At 43.4% G+C, this 22,350-nt stretch overlaps 1 protein-coding gene across 3 annotated transcripts in view; it reads left to right on the top strand.

Annotated features, from left to right (window-relative positions):
- Positions 1–22,350, top strand: part of SLC35F5 (solute carrier family 35 member F5) — a 405,130-nt gene that overhangs the window by 125,427 nt on the left and 257,353 nt on the right. For all 3 annotated transcript variants that reach the window (XM_085647333.1, XM_085647335.1, XM_085647334.1), the window contains exon 8: positions 5,908–5,992. In XM_085647333.1, coding sequence (XP_085503459.1) covers positions 5,908–5,992 — 85 coding nt within the window. The remainder of the gene's footprint in view (positions 1–5,907; positions 5,993–22,350) is intronic.

Genomic DNA, 22,350 nt, shown 5'->3' with positions numbered 1-22,350 from the left:
CTACATCCATCTCTACCAACCTGGATTTCCTTGCTCTAGCAATGTCAGTGGTCGAGATCACTCACTTATGGTAGCCTTAAAATTAAACCCATCCCAAAGCATGTGAGGTGATTTGTCCGGGAGGGCGTGGAGCTCAAAATAATCTGCAATCCCCTATTGGATCTCAGCTGTGTCTACTTGGTCTCTAAGTAGTTGGGAGGTGGGGGGTGGTGGTGGGGGGGGAGTGCTGTTGCAGTGCACCCCTACAAGTGCCAGAGCTCCTAGACCATACCAGTCTCACATGTGCATGTTCTGAGATTGAGATGTTGGAGATGGCTACTGTATCAAGATCACGGAGTAGGGAGTGCATGAGAAATACATAGTCCATGCGAGAGTAAGAGGCATGAACATGGGAGTAGAACGAGTAACCTTGTATGTCGGGGTGCCTGTAATGCCAAGCGTCTACCAACCCCTGGTCCATGATGTCGCGTTTAGCTGAGCGAACATCGCACCTGTGCCTTGATAGGGTGCCATGCTTCTATCCAAGTCTGGAGACCAGAATTCAGTTGCCTCCCACTATAGTATTGCTCACCACATCTGCCAACTGGTCCAGAAGGATGCCCCAAATGTAGAGATCCTTCGCTTGGTTGGGGGCGTAAATGTTCAGCAGGGTTAGAGGGCGTGTTCCCCTCGGGATGCTCAATTTAAAAAAGCATTCTTCCTTGTCCTTAACAGCCTTGAGGACTGAGGAACAGAAGCCCGCCTTGCACAGGATGGCTACTACCAGCGTTTTGGTGGGAGCGTGGGCCTAAAAGCGATTGGGATATTTCGGATGGGACATGAAATGGCTGTCCTCCCTCACTAGGGGCCTCATGGAGAAGAATGACATCCAGATCCTTTTGAAGAAGGTATCACCAAACTTTCTTGTGCTCGTTAGGCATATTTAGGCCCAAACATTTAGGAAGAGTAATTTAGTGTGCTGTACTGTTTCCATAGCAGGACTGAGAATATGCGGCTGTTAATCAATTGAACAGGCCTGGGGTAGTGTGTTTAGGACCAGGCCGGGGAGGCCCAGATGTAGCGCTCCCACATCCCAAGTAACTTGTAGCTGGGAGACCGTGACTCTTGCAAGGAACATGTCTATGGACGGAGGCGACAGGGCAAGAAAAGGGACAAAAGACTCATTTATCTAATTTAAGGTGTTCGAATGAGTATATAACTAACGTTATTAGGTATGGGAACTCAATCACAATAACCTAGTATTAAGGATTGAAACCTGCTAAGCAAGTGTAAAATAATACTTTAAATATTATACAGTCCATAACAAAGAAAGCTCGGAGTATGCAATAGAAAACATTTCATAATAGCAAAAGCTTGGAATATGGAATACGATACACACATGTAGTCGTTAATGGGCATTATAAATACAGATGGTCTAAATATTAAAAGTCACATGTTTGAGCATAGATCAATACAGCTCATTGCCCATAGAAATTGTAACAAATATTCATACATAAGTGAAAGACCACTGACAGATGTCGATATTTCAAGACACATTACATTTTGCTGTACGGGCCCCTTATTAATTGAATAAGGAAGGAATCACATTACTTCACATCAAGTTGGGAATACATGGTTGTAAAGGCCACAAATTGTAGTGGAATAGAGATAGAGCAGCCCCCCCAGTATGAATATAAACTCAGTCTAGTGGTTCATAAAGGGTCCCAGCCATTATTGTAATGAGAGGCAAGCTAGTTGAGCATAACTTGCGTCTTGTTCGTTTAATCCATCATTAATAAAGTCAAAATGTGTCATCCATTTGCCTTCCCTGAAATTTAGAATATTCCCTATGTTCCCTCCTCTTGGGCCAAGGGTCACCTTCTCCAGCACAATCCATTGGAGTTCCTCAGGTCCATGTCTTGCAATTTTGAAATGTTGAACAAGTGGTGCCCCCTGAACATCACACCTGATTCTGCTGCAGTGTTGCATAATCCTTGCTTTAATCTTTTGCTGGGTTTGTCCCACATAAATGAGCTCGCAGGGGCATGTGATACAGTAGATCACGTTATTGGTGTTACAGTTTGTAAATGACTTCAAATCAATGGTATGTTGTTTGTATGTGAAACGTTTGGTCTGTATAGTCATTTTGCAAGCCTTGCACTGTCCACATCTAAAGTGACCTAGTGTTACCGGTAAATTCCAAAGGGTTTGTATAGATGGTGTTTCAGGACTTTCAAGGAAAGAGCGCACCACATGGTCCCTGATACTCTTTGCTTTCTTGAACGAATGCATCGGTGGGGTTGGTTGCTCAATATCCTCAGATATCAGACCCCAATGTTTATTTATTATCTTCTTAATGACATTACTCTGGGTGCAATATGTTGTCACACATATCATCCTCTGGGCGCTATTGTCATTCCTATCTTGCATAGTGAGCAAAACTTCTCGAGGACTGTACCAAGCCCTCTTCTGAGCCTTCTTGATCAATCGCTTAGGATAACCTCTCTCCAATAGTCTTGCGCTCAAGTCATCAGACTCAGTCACGTAGTCTTCTTTTCTCGTGCAATTCCTGCGAATGCGCAGGAATTGGCCTACTGGCAAGTTATCCCTCAACCCACGTGGGTGGTGGCTGTTATATCGTAAGAGTGAATTTCGCTCCGCAGCTTTCCTGTATAGGGTAGTGGATAGTTTGTCCTCTTCATGGAAGATAGTAATATCTAGGAAGTCAATCCGGTAATTATCAGACTGCATTGTGAATTGGATGTCCTGACTTAGTTGGTTAAGCCAATCATGGAAGGAACCCAGCTGTTCTTTGGTACCTGACCACAGCATCAACACGTCGTCGATGTATCAAACACAGAGCTGAAGGGGTTTCAGCTATAGTGAATGGAAGCTGGTCTAATTTATCTAAATGCAGCAGTGTGTATGTTGTGCCTTTCATTGCCATTAGTTGTTTTCATGGTAAATTAAAAGGCAGTAATTAATGACTACAATTTAAATTGCGCCCATTTTTAAGGGTTTGAAGCGTCCAGCTAAACTACATAATAGATCTAAGTTGACTTTGCCTATTATAAAGTGTTGACGTGTCACTTTGCATAATATCAATATTAGAAGATACAATGTTATTTAAATTGTAATTATACAAAGACAACGTATTAACCCCTTCGGTGCTCAGGACGTGACGGTTCCGTCCTCTTTACACAGCCAGGAAATCCCTCTGTTGTTATAGCAGAGGGATTACCTTTTTTGTTTTTGAGCCTTGGGAGCTGATAAAGAGCTTGCCCAACCTCTTGATGCATTCTTTTTTTCAGTGTAATGACAATCGGCATGCATGGCGCGCTGATGTCCTTACATTGAAAGTGAAGGTGAAATGAGCCGATTAGCTCATTTCACTTTCAGTTCTTTGGTGTCCGCAGTGCTATCTCAGCCCCCGAGCACCAAAACACACAGGTGAGGTATCATTAGAAAGGGGATAATCTTCACTTTCAAATGCTACCCTACCCTAGTGAATCCCTGCTTGGGGATCACTGCAGGAGGGTGATCCCAAAGCAGAGATCCACTACTACACACTAGGGACGGGGGAGCGGCCCCTTGGGCAAGGACCTTTGCTCCCCCAAGTATTTGTTTTAGGGCATATTCAGTCTTTCTGCCCCCCCTCGGGGGCAGATATGGGCAACAGCCCCTGATCTGCCCCCCCACCCCCTTCCCCCGGGTGCAGAAAGCCTACTAGGCACCAGGGACTATTTTCTTAATTGTTTTGGGGTGTGTGCTGCCCAGAATGGGCATGCCAATGCCCCCACAACCCCCAAAAAGTAATAGGTACAGTAATTCAGCCCCCCTGGGGGGTTGATATGGACAACAGCCCCCAATCTGCCCCCTGCAGAAAGCCCACTAGGTACATTTCTTTTTTTTTTGTTTTTTGGGTGGGGGCTGTCCAGAGTAAGCATGCCAATGCCCCAACCCCCCCCAAAAAAAGAAAAAGTCCTTTTGCCCCCCCCCCCCGGGCAGATGGGGGCAATAGACCCTGATCTGCTCCCTCCAGGGGGCAGAAAGCACACAAGGCACCAGTAAATTTTTTTCTTTAATATGTTGGGGTGGGGGCTGCCTTAAACACAAATGGGACAGCCTTTCTGCCCCCCCCCCCGGGGAGGGCAAAAGGCCCACTAGACAAGTGATTATTTTCTTTTAATAAAAGGGGTAGGGCCTACCGACAATAGGCATGGCCATGCCCCCACCTCACATAAATAGGGAACAAAGTCTTTGAGCCTCTCATAGAGGGCAGGTGAGTCAATAGCCCCCGATCCGCCCCCAGGTGGCAGAAAGCCTACTAGGAACTAGGGATTTTTTTTTTTACTGCAGTGCTGGGGGCTGCCCAGAATGGCCATGCCAATGCCCCCCTGCTAAAAAAAGGGCACAGTCTTTCTGCCCCCCCCCCCCCCGGGGCATATGGGGCAATAGCCCCTGAAATGCCCCGCCCTTCCCCCGGGTGCAGAAAGCTCACTAAACATCAGGGAGTTATTTATTTTTTTCTAGCCACTAGCTAATGGGCTTCCAGGATCCCTCCAACCCTGTGACAACTTCTGGCTATGTGAGGTATCTAGCAATCCCAAAGTGCGCTATTCTACCCACTCTCTAGATGTCTGAACCCTTCCCTGAATGTTAGGAGCTTGGTGGCCCACCTTAGAAGTGTGGCTGTCTGAGGACTAAACACTCACCGAAAAACCGGTTTAGCCACTAGTTTCCCGTCTCTGTTCCCACTGCTCGCCTGTCTACTTGAAAAGAGGGTAGCCCTACTTGAGTGTGATCACCATTTGCCCACCAAAGGCGGCTTCGCCTATGAAAATCCCCTTTTGAACCAACACCCTGTGTGGCTTCCTGCAAGGGGAAGGTTGGAAGTCGTTCACATAACTCCTCAGGAGGTGAGAATGCTACTTGGTGCCAGCAACAGTGTGTGACCACTGCACTTACTGGGTAACAGAGGAGCAACATTCTAAAAGTTGCCTTTCCTAAAAAGTGACATTAAATTCGACTTGGGGATCATGTCTGGTTTAATACCACAATTAATCTGATATTCTGAAGTACCCATTTTAGTATTCCCATTCAGAAGTTAGCTGCACTGAGGGGTCGGCCGGTGACTCTTTGTTAGCCATTGGGATACTAACTTTTCCACAGCAAAAACGACAATTTGGAAGCTTTGCTGTTAAGACATATTAAAAAGCATATGTTCTACTTGATACTATACAGCTCCCTGCCTTAAGACTCCATAGGCCTTCATTAAGGGAGCCTTGTATATATTGTTAAGGAAAGTGCGGGCTTTGCCTTTGGTTTAAATGGCAAAGTTGAACTAGCAGTTTTAAAACTGCTCTACCAGGATGCAGTGCGAAGCTGGGAGCCATTTTGTACCTTGTCACACACAGGTAGAACAATGCGTGCTACAGCCCTGGGTGAACACTGTCTTACATGCTGGGGTACCCTTTGTACCATATTCTAGGGGCTTACAAGTAAGTCAGCTTTTGCCAATTGGGGGTAGCCAGTTGAACATACACGGTGTAATGGGCTCGAACACTGGCACTGAGGTCTGGTTGACAAGCCTCAGTCCACTATGATGTCATAAAACCAGGAGCATTGGTCCAAAACTTTGGGAGTGATCATGCAAAAAGAGGTATTTCCTTACACCCATGTTGTTAGATATAATGTTTATATCTAAAGGGAGAGTTCCTTTTCAGTTGGTCCTGCTAGACCTTTTTCAGGTTGATGATAAAAACGTTTTAGTTGTTCAACAGCATTTAGTTTATGCTGGTTGTATATGGATGCTTGTATATGGACTCTGGATATCTTTGCTTTAACTAGAAATGCATGGTTTCCCGTTTATATTCTTCTTGTTACGAAAGTGTTTATCCCTGGATAATGTTTTCTTTTGTTTCACAGAGTGAACCTCTTTATGTTCCTGTTAAATTTCATGATTTACCAAGTGAAAAAGCTGGTAGTGCGAACACTAGTGATGCAGAAAATTGTAAGTACTGGATCATTTTTTAAGTATTATCTAATGACTCCATGTCACAATTGTAGTCTTGGTTCACTGCAGCTGATCCATTAGAACTATCACACATGAAAACAATGATCAGTAAAAGTTCAGCTCTGAAAATGTCATTATGGCTTTGGTGGCGTGGAGTCAAGTGAGAACCTTATGTTCGAGGCATGTGGGCTGCTGAATTCATATCTGTGCATAGATCGCCGCCTAGTGTTGGGGGAGTATTAAATAAGGTTATTCACAATTGATGCGTAGTTGCACAATTTAATGTTACATCTTTTAGATTTCTCCACATCAGGTCTTATTTAAATGGTTTGAATGGTCTTAAAAACTCAATGGTACTTCTTGAAAGAATTAATTCACAGGTGACAAAAGCAAGTTTACTTTTAATGTTGCTGCCTTACCTCTCTGAGCTTCTGTTTGGAAATAATAAAAAAAGGTGTACATTTCTAAGGTAAAGTTTGTATGTGCACACCAGCTGCTTGCACTTCTAGTATGAGGTGAAAATATCTAATGAAGTAATGAATAATCTTCACTGTAACTTGGTTCTCCATCGGTTTTATTTTGTACCCAGTGAGCAGATTGGACCCATTATAAATATGTCAATCAATATTACTTTATTTCAGCTTATTAAAAGTAGTACGTACATAAATTAAAACATTGTCATACAAAACAATTCAGGATGATAAACATTCTATAAAAACATAGAAGTACATATTTTGAGACTCAGCAGAAGCACTACAGTACAAGTACAACATGAAACATGGAACACACAAGTTAAAAGCAGTCAAACCCGATTTCATCCCTTAGGTTTTGTTAGCAACTTTACTGAATCGAATTCTCCATGCCCAAAGGGGCAACCTGGAAACAGCAAACAAAGCTTGTTCCTTTGTGTCGGATCTGAGAAGTCTATAAGCTTCCCAATAATGAACTGTGCTCTTGAGTTTGCAATCTGCAATAATCCACATTCTTCAGGCATGCCGCAGTCTACGCAAAGGAAAAGGAAAGTTCCTCTGTTTCTCGAAGCAGCGGGTAGAAAAGGCACTGAGAACATAAAGCTCTTGTTTTATCCCATTTGCATGTAACAGATCTTAGCGGTAGACAACCAGCCCTACACTTTAATTACAGACTTCTAGCATTTGGTGGCCTAATCCTGTCCAGATATGGTTAAAGCTAGGGGTGAATTTATGTTGGAGAAAATTTCAGTGATACACCCCACTTTTTGGTCATTCCATGTTTGCAGCAGCATGGATTCCCAGAAAGCTTGGTCTACTTGGTGACTATAACTCTGCTCATTGTGGTTGGGTAGTGCCACACTTCCTCCATTTTAAAGGCTTCACAAAGATATTTTACCTTCTTGAGCCATCCATGGGTTTTGTGTTCTTTTATCAATGCTGATGATCTCTGCTAAAGCATCTTTGTAAGGCACCAGTTCAAGTTTTGTCAATAAGCGTACGGATTAAAGTAAAGGTTTTAAGAACACCACAAGGTCTATCTTATTTAGTGCCAAATAAAAACGTAGAGGAGTAAGAGGAATGCTTGGAGGCAGACTATACAATGAACTATTGAATTCATTGGCGCAGGCCCAAACTTCTGCTCCATATATGGCCCCTGCCTACGCAGTGGCCCTATATGCCTCGAGAGCTGGTGATACTGCTCCACCCGAAGAGTCCTTGTATTTGCTTGCTATGGGTGATGCCCTTTATAGTAGAAGGGCTCTGCTTTTTTCCACGACACATTATCAGCCACTCCTACCCCCAAATATTTAAAGCTTTTGACTTGTTCCAAGGGCACCCCCTCTTCCAACATCCTACCTCTCAAAGATCAATGGGGATTCAGTGCCATAAAGTTGGATTTTGTGGGGTTCATCTCTAATCCCCTTGTAGTGCAGAAAGATATGAAGCGATCCAAAAGGGATTGAAGGACTTGCGGAGTTCTACAGAGTGCCATCTGCAAACATGAGAACTGAGGTACTAATACCTGCCGATTTGGCACATCATGATTGCAGTTAGCCAACCACTCTACTGCTCCATTGATGTATAAGTTGAACAGCGGGAGGCAAGCACCCATCCTTGTCTTACTCCACAATTGATGGATATCCTAGCAGTCCGATTCCCCACCCAATTGCCACCTCACCTATGAAAAGGTCTCACTAAGCACGATTTTCACAATTCTCAGTTCAGGAGGATGCCATACTTTTCTATCACCCTTCAAAGATTCTCTCTAGGCACCAGATCAAAAGCAGCTCCTTATAAATGGGTCCAATAATGGCACCTCTCCAGGAGGGCGGACTGTTCCTCTCATGAAGGCATTTCCCAACGTGTTCAAATAAGGAACCCAGATTTCAGGCAGTGACAAATATAAATCACCAGGGATGCCATCAGGGCCAGGCGCTTTCTTCCTATTCATTAGATGCAATGCCTGCACTGTTTCTTCTAAACCAAAATCTAAGGGGATGCCATCCTCATTCACAGCCTTTTTCTCTATGTGGACCATTGTAGAATCGTTATTCGACTGCAGTGGATCATTGAGCCATTCGCTGTAGAAGTGTGTGAAATAAGCAACCCATGCATCAGCTCATACAACCGCTTCAAGTTGGTTTTCTGAGGGTCGAGTTTCAGTTGCAATTAAGTTCCAGAAGACATTTATATTCCTGTTTTGGAGAAATTAGGTGAGTTCTTTGCACTGCGCTACTTCCCATTTTCTTTTGGCTTTGTTCAGAGTTGCCCTACATCCTCTTCTTGTGTCACTAATCTCTCGACGGTCACCTTTTTATTTTATTTTTATTTTTTACTGCTTCTAGAAGCACAATTTTAGCAAGTCTACATACTTGTGAAAACTAACCCGGGTGGTTTGGTGGGCCATAACCCTCCACCCTTACTTTGTGAAGTTTTTAAGCTGCTGCATAAGTTCACAATGGAGGTTTACAAAATTAGTAAAATGTTTGTTGGTGGGCTCAACTGGAGCCAATATGTCCACAAATAACTTGTAAATTTGAGACTGGGTTATTGCATTTTCTGCAAAAGGTGCTCTCCTTCTATTGTAAATACTAGTTGTGACCTCATTAGTAGAGATGTTAGCCATTAGACTCTAGTACGCCGATGATCTACAGCTCATAGTCTCCCTCTTAGAGAAGACCCCAACACAAGAATCAAGTTCACCACCTGCAATACCAAAGTCGTTGACTGCATGAAAGCCAAGAGTCAGAAGCTCAACACTGACAAGAAGGAGGTAGTGATCTTTGACAAGAACACTTGACCAATGGACAACTGTTGGCTTGGCGAGCTCGGATCCACATGCATCACCCAAGCTAGGAAGCTGGGAATAATTATTGACCGGAAACGTGACATCAACGCACAATTAAACACTGGCACTGCATCGTGCTTCCACACCCTGAAGATGCTCTTCACCCTCCACATAGAAGTTGCATCACTCCACACTTCAAGGAGCTTCACAAGCTCCGGATTCACAAAGGTGCTCATTTCATGCACATTCAAGGCACTACACAACTTACGCCCCACCTACCTAAACAGTTGTATCTCCTTCCATCAACTGCTCAGACACCTCGACTTCACAGTACTCCTACTCGTGCATATCTCGCACATACACAGAACCAGAATCGAGAGGACAGGCGTCCTCTTACATTGCTCCTAAAGCTTTGAATAGCCACTCCACATCAGAACCTCCTCCTTTCTACTTGAAATCTGCAAAAAGCTGAAAACTTGGATTTTCAGTTAACCAACCTACGTAGGCACGGTTAAGCACACACACCTGCTCAGCACCAGGATGCCCTCACGGTCATAGTGCGCTTTACAAATACACGTAACAGAAACATTTGTGCCCTCAACCACTACCCCAATGATGTTATAAGTTCATGTTTAAATACCATCACTTCTAACACATGTCTCTCAATGCAGTGATATAATCCAGTGTACTAAGGTAAAATATACTTTTTGAATTTAGAAGACAATTTATCATATTTTTACATATTGTTTGCACAATTTCCATGTCAAATGTTCCCACGGGTCACATTGTGCCTGGGCTCTTGGTGCCACAATGGGCTTTTAGAGTCAAGACAGACCCTTGGCTTGGCTCTCCTTGTTAATTTGTTGGTTGGCCCAACACTATTACAGTACTTGGTATATTAGTTACTCAAACTGGCCCTCTCACACTATCTGGCTCTGGCGAGAAAAAAACTTGCTTTTGAAGATTCTGGCTGGTTTCCACTGGTCTTAGAAGATAGCTATTCCTTCTTCTGATTTTTAATGAGTAAGGATTGCGAATTAGAGACCCCAAGAAGTTGTTTTAAAGTTACCTCTGAATATTCTTTTAGCATAAAATAAACCACGCTCAAATAATTCTTTTTCCCAGTTCCAGCATTCTGTCCATTGTAAGTCTAAGTTATTTTACTAACTGCCATCATCTGCCCTCCACACGTCAGGCTGAACACAGTGGTTACTATTGCTGTCTTGTCTTCAGAAGCCAGTTAGCAGCAATGTCATAACTTCTTCAATGACTTCTGCTGGTGCCAGGCAGCCAGGGTCAAATGGTGCATACCAGCAAAAGAGATGTGCACCACACGAGAAACTTAAAGACACAAAGTTCATTTTCAATTGTACAATTTCTTCAGAGATCATTCCTTATATTCATTTTATTTTCATTTTTTTGGTAATTTCAAGAGACATAACATTTAGTTCATATGACTCTACAGATAGACCAGCCGACGCGTTTCGTCCTGAACCAGGACTTCTTCAGGGCTGTTGATCATAAGCAAAAAAGTACATATAAATAACATACATATAAATAGACATATACATATATAAACACACCAACAAGACAGATCGGCATTGTGTACTAGAAAAACGGATAATTCCCAGTTCTAGAATGTATTTGCAAATAACATCATCAGTATTCCTATTTTGAAAATTAAAGCAAAACATTCCAATAAGTACATTGTATTTTATAGGAATCAAACAAATTTTACAGGGGCCAAACGAAAATAAGATGACTTGTATTGACTACTACAAACAGGGATACCAACACAAGAAAGTTATAACAGAAAACAAGAGTGAAAGTAGAAGAAAAGAAATAAAAGAAAAAAGGGGGAAAAAAAAGGGGGGGGGGGAAGAGAAAACTAACCTACCACTGAATTCTGATGAAGACCAGAAATAGTATCTTCCTGAATATTCACCAATCGTTTTTACTTTCATACTGAAAGGCAGAGTTCCATCCAATCAGATCTATAGTGACGAAACAGTAAGGAGGACACATGAAGTCAATAATAAATCTAAGGCGTAAAATCAGAAAAGAGGAATCCTGACGCACAGATATATATATCCGTCAGGCTACGTGTGACTCACAAGATAACGCCAACACTGGATTGTTAGTGACACAGCTGAAATCCAGTGGGTTCACGTCGCAACAGTTCCACAATCCCAGGAACCATACTCACTAAAGTACTGGATGCACTCTACATTTCCAAAAGTGAGCATGCGCACTGCTCGGCCAATCAATGCATGCGCAATGAGACATTACAGTGCCCCCACAGTACTTCAGTAGTTTTTGCAGCTCGAAGTCTGACTACAGCGGCTGTGCAGCTGAGAGAATTACACAGAGCGAACAGAAAGCTCCCAGTACAGCAAGAGCTGCTGTGGCCTTAGTAGCCAGTGGTGCTGGAAGGAACAATTTTCAGACTGGAGGTGCTGTTATCAATGTTACATCACTAAACTCATAGAGGTTATAAAAAATTCAAGCATCGCACAGACAGCAAGTGTTGCAAATGAGCCACTCCCTTACAGCAAGAGAGTGGTAAGGGTGTAGTATGTAGCTAGTGTACCATTTAGAAGCACACTGTCAGAAATATATTACTAAAACATGGTGTGGTAGCAACTGTCATTTACAGACAGTGCATTTTCCATTGAAATGACCATAAAATCTGCTCAAGAGTTTACTGATCAAACTATGTATCGTACAAACGATTGTGTAGAAATTGGGTTGCAGCTAATATTTCTCATTTGCACATCACTAAGTGTCTTTAATTTGTTTTGATCCTGGAAAGTCTGTTTCCATCACAATTCAGTATTATTTGTGCTTTCCTAACTCTTAATTTTGAGATATTTGTGCAGTTCATTTGCATTTTGCTGTTCGTTAGAAGAAAATGACATACCACATCCTTTACATTTACACTAGCAAGAGTGTCACATAGTTCATTTTACAAAATCCTCAAACTTTGCAGTAAGGGAAAGAAAAGTAAACACCAGTCCCAATGTTAAAAGAATGTGTCAGCCACTTGTCAGAATACTAGACTGGCATTTCACCTCGGTCTCTGAACACACAGCAAATGTGGCAAGATAATATAACATTTTAAAGTCCTCTTTTAAGTGCATTAACCTTTGGCGCTCTTCATGGTGTATTTGGGGATGCTACAGCACCCCAGTACTCCTACTTTCAGCTCCTAGGTTAATATGGGGCCTTCTCAGAACTCAAGGGGCTGTTTTAATTATGTCCTCTCCCACCTCTGGGCCCTGGCTACACCACTGTTAGCTATGCCCCTGCACTTGTCTCAGTAGTATGCGCATTAACCCATTGAGCTATCTATCTGTCAGCGTCCTTTCTGGTAGTTCTGCCCCTATTAGTCAGTTTTTGGATATGGAGCCGACGATGCGCGACCAGGATTCCACACAGTGCTGCAGCCGCCTGTTTCAGCTGTTCCATCTGACCGATATCTGGCCAGGTTAAGATCACTCCACTGCCCACGAGGGCACCAGGTCTACCTAGTGCGCACCATTTTTGTAGGACAAGAGATTTGTGCCCTGATAGCTGGATATACAAAAAATCAATACACAGGGTGGTATCTCAATGAGTTGAACTTTGGCTGTGTGACCGCCTCTGAATCTCGGCTAACTCAGTCTTTCCACTTTTCAAGATAAATAATAGGAGCGGCATTGCATTTGGTAATTAAAACACCTACTATGCAAGTGCCAAGAGGCAATTAATATATATATTTTTTATAAATACATTTTTATTGGCATTTATAAACATTACACACATAGGCACGGTTGGTAATGCAGTTGTTATATAGGCGTACAAAGCAGGAGCGCCCATTCGCGTCCCATGCGGACTCTGTCTCGTGGGCCTGCGGGCTGCGCGTCTCTACTCTGTGTTTGGCTTCAGGCAGGTGTCCGGGGCCTCCGCCTGGGTATGCCCTGCTGGTGCGCACGGTGGTCGCCGCGCCGTATGGGGACCGTGCAGTGTGATTAATCCTCTGTGAGGTGTATCATAGAGGCTATAGGGCTGCAGCCATAAACTAACCGTCAACTAACTAGGGATAGATAAACTGGGGGAGGGGGTTCACTATGTCGCGGATAATGAACAATAAAGAGGCAATTAATAATATGATGTGTGCTGTATAAACAGATAGCAGCTCATTCAAATCTGTTTATTCCTCTTTTCAAGTTGTTAGTTCGCCGAGTATGAATAGTAACAGAAAGAATGTTTTTCCAAATTAGTGATTTTTTTTTTTTTTAACTATTCGTAATTTTACATAATTACACGTTTTTAATATTGTTTTTGGGTATCTTAGTTAACTACATGCCCTTTATTGTATTGACAACAGCCACTCAATGATAACAATTTATTAAAATCAACAGCAATGTTCAAATTCAAAGCATACTATACCATACCATGCTATACAATGACCGGCCATACCATTAAATACCATACCATGCTGTTCAGTGGCAGGCCAGCCACAGCATACTGGATCTGTATGTTAAAACCACGCATTCCGTTGTAATTCATGCCTTTACCACGTGTGCCTTTACAACGATTTTCGTTGTAAAAGCATGAATGGTAAAGACATATGTGTGGTAAAGGTTTCACTAGTAAATAAAAGTATTTTACAGGTAAGTATAAACTAACTATATATATATATATATATATATAGATATATATATATATATAGATATATATATATATATATCTATATATATACATATATATATATATCCTACTGGCGGTTGCCAGTAGGTAGTTACAGTTAGGACCAAGTTTCCATAGGAAAAGCATTTTTTGTTTTGCTTATAACTTTGGTGTCGTTTGATGAATCTTCATGAAATTTTCCAAACTAATTCTTTGTTCATATCAGCTCCTATCTGGGAAGTATGGGGGTGATTCGTCAGGGGGGGGCGAGAAAAAAGGGGGAGTCCCAAAACGTGATTTCTCCATGTTAATTTCTATAGGAAACTTTAGACAAGGCTACAGGTCGAACGGGTGAACGGAATTACCCCAAGTGTGGCAGGGAGAAGGGTCTTGGTCTAGAAAGCACGCTTTTGTTTATTTGGTGTAAATCCGTTCAGTAGTTTTTGAGAAGTATCGAAATTTACAGATATCGATATTTGGGAATTCTGACATCTGATTGGCTGAGGCGTTACGAGCACGAGCTTGCTGCTTTTTGGTTGTGAGCGCTGCGAGCGGTTGCAACTAGGCCGCCATTTTGTGATTCCATTGAAGCGAGTAAGGGGGAAAAAGGGCGAAAAGAGTACGAAACAGGAGGATAGGAGCACTGTAACCTCTGTGGGGGAGTGCGAAGCGAAGTAGTCACACCTACCGTTCTGAAAGTGAGGTGTTGCTCAGAGTGACATGATGCTGAGGTGAGATGGTGCTACAGTCGGGTATGAAACCTAGAGCCTAAACCGGGAGGTCATTGCTGTAAAGTGATGTGGTCTGGTGTTTGTAGTATACCTGTGGAAGTAGTGTTAGTAGGAGTTTATACCATACAGGGAGTGGGAAGCGAACTACTGAGCTCTACTGAGCGTTTATACTATACCGGAAGTGGGAAGCGAAGTACTACACCTACTGGTGTGAAGACTCTGGGATCAAACCGAGCTGATTGTTGTAATGTGATGGGCTGTGGGCGCTGTAGCATACTGGCCGCTGTAGTATAACTGTAAGTAGTGTTAGTATGCGTTTATACTATACAGGGAGTGGGAAGTGAACTACTCACCCCTTCTGGTCTGAAGACTCTGGGATAAAACCGTGAGCTTTTTGCTGTAAAGTGATGTGCTCTGTGTACTATTTCAATGTAAGTCATAGTACAATGTTAGTATGTAATGATTTTATAATGTAAATATGTAATGTTAGAATGTAGGGCGGTCATGAGGGGAATCTTGGGGAGTTTGTACACGGTGCTGGAGAAGACGGATGCCTTGGTGTTTGGTCCTGTTGGTGGCTGTTCAAGCTGTCTTCTTTTCCTACAATAAATCTACTTATCGGATCCACTGCTGTCTTCCTGTTCACTACATTAATTTGGTGATGAGCGGGAGAAGGTGAAAAGAAGGCAGCCCTCACCAAGATTTTAAGCTTGCTTGCGTTGTGCTGAAGACCCGTTTTCTTGGTGAATCTGTTTCTACTCATCCCAGGGTCGTCGGCTGATCGAACTATGTGATCCTACCTCTGGTAGGATTTATATTTTGGGATTTTGGGCTTCCTCTGCCTCTTCACTACATTCTGGTTGCCGTACCACACGTGTGCAAGTAGTGTTAGTATGCATTTATACTAATTCTGTAGTTATGCATTAAACAAAGCATCATGGTCTCATGGAGCGCCACCTCCCAGGCGCAGGTCACACAATGTCCCGGGGTGTGCAAGCGCTGGACATTTATGTTTGCTATTACAGGGCGGGAGCATTGCTTGCACCCTGTGATAGTAAATTCTTGTTTGCCTAGTTGAAGCGAGAGGAGGAAAACCTCGTATCGTTTCAATAAAGCGGAACCGGATGGTAAAAATGGAGAAAAAATAAATGAACGGGGTCTCACCCGTTCATTTAAATGAGCACACTGGTGGGTAAATGTTCCGGGGCCAATCCTATTATTATATTGCGGGGTATCTGCAGCACTGGGGATCTTAATCTCACATGTAAATTTGGCACGAGAGGGCACAGAGACGTTTCACAGACTAGGGGATCGACACCTTCCCGGGTATTGTGTACGAATTGTTCGGGGGGCTTTGAGGCCAACTCAAGACCGGGGATCGGCAACCTCCGGGGCTTTCTTTAAATATGCAGGGCGGGCCTCGCCAGTCCTTGAAGCCTCGGTGGCTCTAGGCAGTGCCTTATTGGTTCTGAAATCACAAGGGCAGTACTCATGGTGTTATAAAGTGATACACTCATAGAACTCTTGCCGTTGTACAATTACCCAGGCTTAAATTTATGTAATAGTCTGTTGGTTTAAATTTGGTAGGTGCACCGGAAAATTAAACAAAATTTCCCTTATAAACTACATACCACTCACTGTTTCCTAGGTCTACACCAGGGGTCTCCAACCTTTTGTGTAGTGGGAGCTACTTCTGGTCAGTGAAAATCATCGTGAGCTACTAAACCCAAGGAACTCGGGCATTTTTCCGAGCGACCCCCCCCCACGCCTAGTTTAATTGACCATAAGGCTATGTCTAATTTCTTCAGCACCTATACTGTGGTTTGAACAAAATACTTAAGAGTTCCCTAGAAACACTGAAACTTTGGACTTTTTGGCCCACCAGCCAATAAAATCGGGCCGCAAATAGCTCAAAAACCACAGACAAGTATTGACACAGCCCACCAGCCAATAAAATCGACCCACAAACAGCCTAAAAACCAACCAATGCACTGATCTGTCAGGCCAGCCCTTAGGGCAGCGTCTGCATCACCTGTTGTCATTCCCACCCCACTGGCCTCTCGAGTGCGGTTCCATAGAATGGCATCACCCCCGTACAAAGTCACTCAATAATAATGTTTCACATTTAACAATTGTGGCCAAATGCAAAATGGGCATTACAAACAGACATACTTTGCTTGCTCCTGGCAGTGTTGTGAGATGGAATGGAAGGTTAGTTACAGTAAGGGGTGGATCGTGGAAACCAGCAGTTGCGCATATGATCATACATCCACCATTTTATAAACTTGTTCAAGAAATTAGCTGCTTGCTGACAGAACTGGTCTCATCCAGGGTGCAACAGTGACTTTTTTCCACTTCTTTTTCATTAACATTAACTCTTACGAAGCCTGACCTTTATTGGACAGTGTGAAACTACAAGCCCCAGCATGCATTGTGCTGTGGGCTCAGAAACCAAGACTAACTGATTCTGAAAGTCTCTGCACTTCTATGCTCTGTTAGTGAAACGAAGCCCACATGACTAGCTGTGACCACCCTGTGAAGTAAGCTGCGCAAACTGCTTGCTTTGTTAAATCAATGAAGCAATAACACAGCAAAGCCTGGGACAATCAGGCCACCTGCCTTGAGAAAACACAAGACTTCATGATGCTTGCTGCACAGAGAGCCCTCATATGCAGAGAAATATGGCATGCTTGAGGGCAGACCGCACACAAGACACATAGAAACACCATTCATGCCCATGCTGCACATAAATCAGCAGGGCTGCTGTTTAACATGACCCTGCCCTCTCCTGCGTCTTACCTTACCTAATTCTCTGATATATAAGGTGGCAGGCTGAAAAGGCAGGTGGCACTGTGCCCGGCCAGTTCAATACTACTCATGCCACCTGCAAACCTGCTCTGCACTGGCACTTATCGCACACAATAAACAGCACGGTGCCAGGGTGGGAAAGTCAGGAGGCGCAGACATGAGATGTGCATGTAGGAGAGGAACGTCATCCCCTTCGGCCCGCCCGACCCCAGCTAAGCTCAAACCAATCTGAGCAGCTGCTTTGTGTGAGGGCGGACAATGGAGCAAAAAAAGGCTAAAATTATGGTATTAGACGGGACGAGTCTGTGTGCCTTTGGAGTTTTGACCTATAAATAATCTTCTTGAGGCACGCATAGCACTATGGAGGCGACGTGCTTTGCCCATGCTAACAGTTTTCTAGCAATATAGGTGCTCTGTTTTAATCATACATGCCAACCCTCCCGATTCAGGCGGGAGACTACCGATTTCAAGGCTAGTCTCCCGCCTCCCGATTCCTGCAAGCAAAAACCCGATTCCTCGGGGTTTCAGCAGACAGGGCTTGGTATATTGTGTAACGTGCTAATTCTAACAGCAATAGTCAGAGTGGCGATGCGGGGGCTCTAGAAGGGGTGAAAAACCAACAAAGCCTCTAACAAGCGAATGGTCTTTAAAAGACCTGTGAAGTACTCGGTGGCGGCTGTGTGTGTGTGTGCCTGGGCTGCCACACAGGTGGGGGGAGGGTATTTGCACTGCCAGCAACCTGCCAGGCCAGTGAGTGCAGAACACTTGCATAACCCTCTCTCTGCCTGCCATTGCGTTCCATGCTTCTGAAAGGTAAGAAAAAAACGTGCATTTGCGTTTCAAATGTCCGATCCTGCAGCAGCACACTTCCAAGGCCCATACATGACAGTAACCCGATTCAAGGCCCCATTCTCCCGATTGTTTTTTAAAGAATCTCCCACTTTGCTCTTCTGAAATGTTGGCATGTATGGTTTTAATTAAGGTTGGGCAAAGCCACCGTTAGCCGTTTCCCTGGTTTGAAAGTACACGACGAGGCAGCTAGACTAGAGAGGAGATGAGGGCCCGAGTAATGTTCTATTTCTGGCCGAGGGATTAAGGCAGGGCTGGGGTGTGCTCCTGGATATGTTTTTACCTAAGTACGGGGAACTATGAGTCACAGGAAAGTTATGCAATTGGATAGTTAAGTATGCCATCTCTTCAAGAGTGCGTGGGGACCGAAGGGCCTTATTCAATAAAATCGTTTCTCTTACCTCCTGCAGTGGCAGGCTGTACTGTAGGCACAAAATGGCAGATGGCGTGGGTCCCGTGGTCCTATACTGCTTGTACCACCTTGACATGCCTACTGCTCTGCAATGGCCTCACCCTGCCACGCCTGTTGCTCCGTACTGGCACTCGTTGTGCACAAAGAAAAGTGCGGTGCCAGAGTGAGAAAAGCAGGGGGCGCAGACACAAGATGTACACGAAGGAGAGGAGAGGAGCGTCATCCTCTCCCCCCCCGCCCCGCCCCGGCTAAGCTCAAAACCAATCTGAGCAGCTGCTTTGGGTGAGGGGAGGCAACGCAGCACAAAAAAAAGCCTGAATAGCCCAAACAACACCAAAGGGCTACTAAATTTAAATGCAAGCTGCAAGAGCTACTCACAGGGTCTCGGCGAGCTACCGGTAGCTCGCGATCGACCGGTTGGAGAACCCTGGTCTACACACACATCCAATCACTTATACATGTAGTTACTCATCAATACAGTAGTATAATATGCCCTCATACATCTATACATGCAGTCACACTTCACTGCTCATCCATAGAGTTACTCACACACCTAGTCAGTAATGCAACGAATCAATCACATATCCATTTACTCATGTATACAGTTATACACACCAAGTCTGTTATTTATAGACACACCATATTACTTATTTATAGAGATACTAACACATATTTACTGTCTTATACAATTACTGATACAAGAAGACACTCATTTATACACAAACTCTTCAAATAACTTACTCTCATGTATAGTCATTTATATACTCCAACACTCGCGTATAGTGCCTTAAAACATATGTAGTTAGTCACATATATACCACTGAGACATTCATTCACTCACCAACACACCCATACACACAGTAACTCATCCATACAGCCCTTCCCAGATGCGCTTTTGAATCCATACAACCAGTAAATCACCCACTCAGACATCTATGCACAGAGTCATACACCCCCCCCCCACCCACCCATACAGACACTCAGGGACGCATACAGATACTCAGACATCAAATCAATAACCCATATAGATACTCATGCATCTATTCAGCACCCCATGCAGTTGCTTACACACCAACTGAGAGACTAATACAGACTTTCACACAGTATAGTCACTAACCCATGCATTCAGTAAGACATGTTCAATCACTCACTTATACAGTCAGTCACGCACCTACTAAATAATCCCTTCAGTCACTTGTAAATGCATTCATTCTTCACTACACCTTGACATAGATATATATGAAAAATATTTAAACTTTACAGAAACATACATTCATTGGATGATGTCATATGTGATGTCAACAGTGGTGTCATTTGAGATGTCATCAGTGATGTCACTGACCATGTCATGAGTGATGTAATATGTGACATCATCAGCAGTGTATTGTGGGCGCGTGAGTTATAGTTAGCTCAACTAACTATAACAGGCGAATTTCTCTGGCTTTATATGAGTTAAATGTCTAACTAACTATAACGTCCCTGAAACCTATGTTTTTTTTAGTGAATTTCAAAGGTTTTTTAAAATGCTAATTCCTAACTATAACGTCTGTAAAACCTATGTTTTTTTCAGTGAATATATATATATATATATATATATATATATATATATATATATATATATATAATGTAAGGGAATACTTCTATAGCGCGGCTATCACCCACCGGGTATCCTGGCGCTGAGATTACCAGAAACACTGTATGTAACTGAACTAGAGCATAGGACTGGAATTAATCTCTGAGAAAAAGTTTTGTTTTCAATTCCTTCCTAAAGCGGCACAGTGAGTCCATTTGTCTAAGCTCTATTGGCAGAGAGTTCCAAAGTCGGGAGGCTACAACACTAAATGATCTGCCCCCCAATCAAACTTTCTTGACATGTGGAACACATATCAAGCGGGCTGAAGTGGAACGTAGGCTTCTTGCTGTAGAATACCATAGGAATTTCCTCTGAAGTGACTTAGGCCCCATTTTATGTACTGCTCTATAGACGATAGAGAGTGCCTTGAACTTCACTCGCTGTGCCATAGGCAGCCAATGGAGATCTTTCAAGGCAAGCGAGGATGAAGCTCTACGTTGTCTGTTCAATGCAAGTTTAGCTGCAATCGTCTGTATCCTTTGCAGTTTTTTTAGCTAAGAAGTTGGGGCTCCTAGGAGAAGAGCATTGCAGTAACCATCCCCCTGAATCGATAAAATGGCTGGTAATTGAAGCCATCACACTGGGCGTTAGGGGTGGTGACCTTGGTTCAATCCTTAACATTAGGGAATGTAAATGGATGGACCGTTTTGAATCCGTCCTAAGTGGCCTTAATGAACTTGATGCAACTTACACCCAATTATCCTTACTAAATAATACCCAAGTACAATGATACTGAGGGGTGTACATCCCACACGGTCCTTTTCACATCACAGGCACCTGTGTTAAACCCTACTGCGTACTATAATCTTACGTTAATGTGCACTGCAATCGATGTTTCTTTAAGCGTTGTTACATGTCATATAAGACTCTGTATGGTGGTTAATTAGCAGCAAATATTTCCCACCATCTGCATGTATTGTTCAAATTATGCTCGATTGTATGCCTGTTTCATAAGTGAGGTTGTCGCCGGACCGTAACCGTTTAAATCAATTACGGGTATTTTCACCCTTATTCATCTACATGGTATGTTCCCTTGTAGAATTACTCAATGCTGTGAAAATATGACCATTTGTATTGAGTTTATGTACCTAGAACCAGCAACAGGTTCCTGCTTCGAGTTCGTATTTATTTACTTTCGTTCCCTTCGAGCACTTGGCCACACACACCCCTGAGTCTCCACCAATCAGGGCGCAATCCTTCCGGTTGTGCGCGCGTCTGTTTGGTATTTAAGTGGTCATGTGACTCAGCCCAGGGTTAGCTGTCAGACTGTTCGACGCGGCCCTTGAGGTATGTCACATCATGCTGCCTTTGAGTGGTTCTCTCCCTTCTCTCTCGTTACAGCATTATTGCTGTTTGAAACCCTTTCTGTGGAGATCGTTCTTCCGGGGTTTCGCCTGTATTCGTTTGATTTTAACTATTTAATACTATCTTCAATTGGATTTGCCTGCTCTCCCGCATATTGCAATTAATGATTAACGTAATCTCATTGAGTTAAACATGCGCCGCTCTTGGACATGTTTTAAATTCTGATCCGAGTGATAGAGATTTATTCTCTTTTTCAGCTTTGGTCATTAATGGATCTCTGTTCGCGCTGATTCATTCAGCCGTCCTTAGACTCACTTACCGAGTGTCGGAATACTACACCCCTTGGTGAGTATTTTTTCACTTCGGTTCCATGGTTACGTACTGTGATTTTAATTCCCAATTTTGTGGTATTCCTCGTCTCTCCCTTTCTTTTCCCCAGGAGCACTCCTTGGCCCTCCCTCCATTTTCCCAGCCTGATTTATCCTGCTGATGCTGGTAATTTTCATTATTTTCGCTTTCCTAAATAGAATGTTTATATCAGACACACCTCACTAGACCACATTTTTTGATCCTCGTCCTTAGGTGTAAGCCCATTCCCTTGGTCCTGATGAAGACCCAGACTCCAAGCAAACCAATTTGCTGGTTCTAATAGGGGTCGAAACGTCGACTTGTTTCTGTCTTCGAT

The sequence above is a fragment of the Triturus cristatus genome, chromosome 3_2, assembly GCF_964204655.1.
Source record: "Triturus cristatus chromosome 3_2, aTriCri1.1, whole genome shotgun sequence".
Taxonomy (NCBI): domain Eukaryota; kingdom Metazoa; phylum Chordata; class Amphibia; order Caudata; family Salamandridae; genus Triturus; species Triturus cristatus.
Note: the sequence above shows the minus strand (reverse complement) of the source record. Positions and strands in the feature narration are given on the sequence as shown.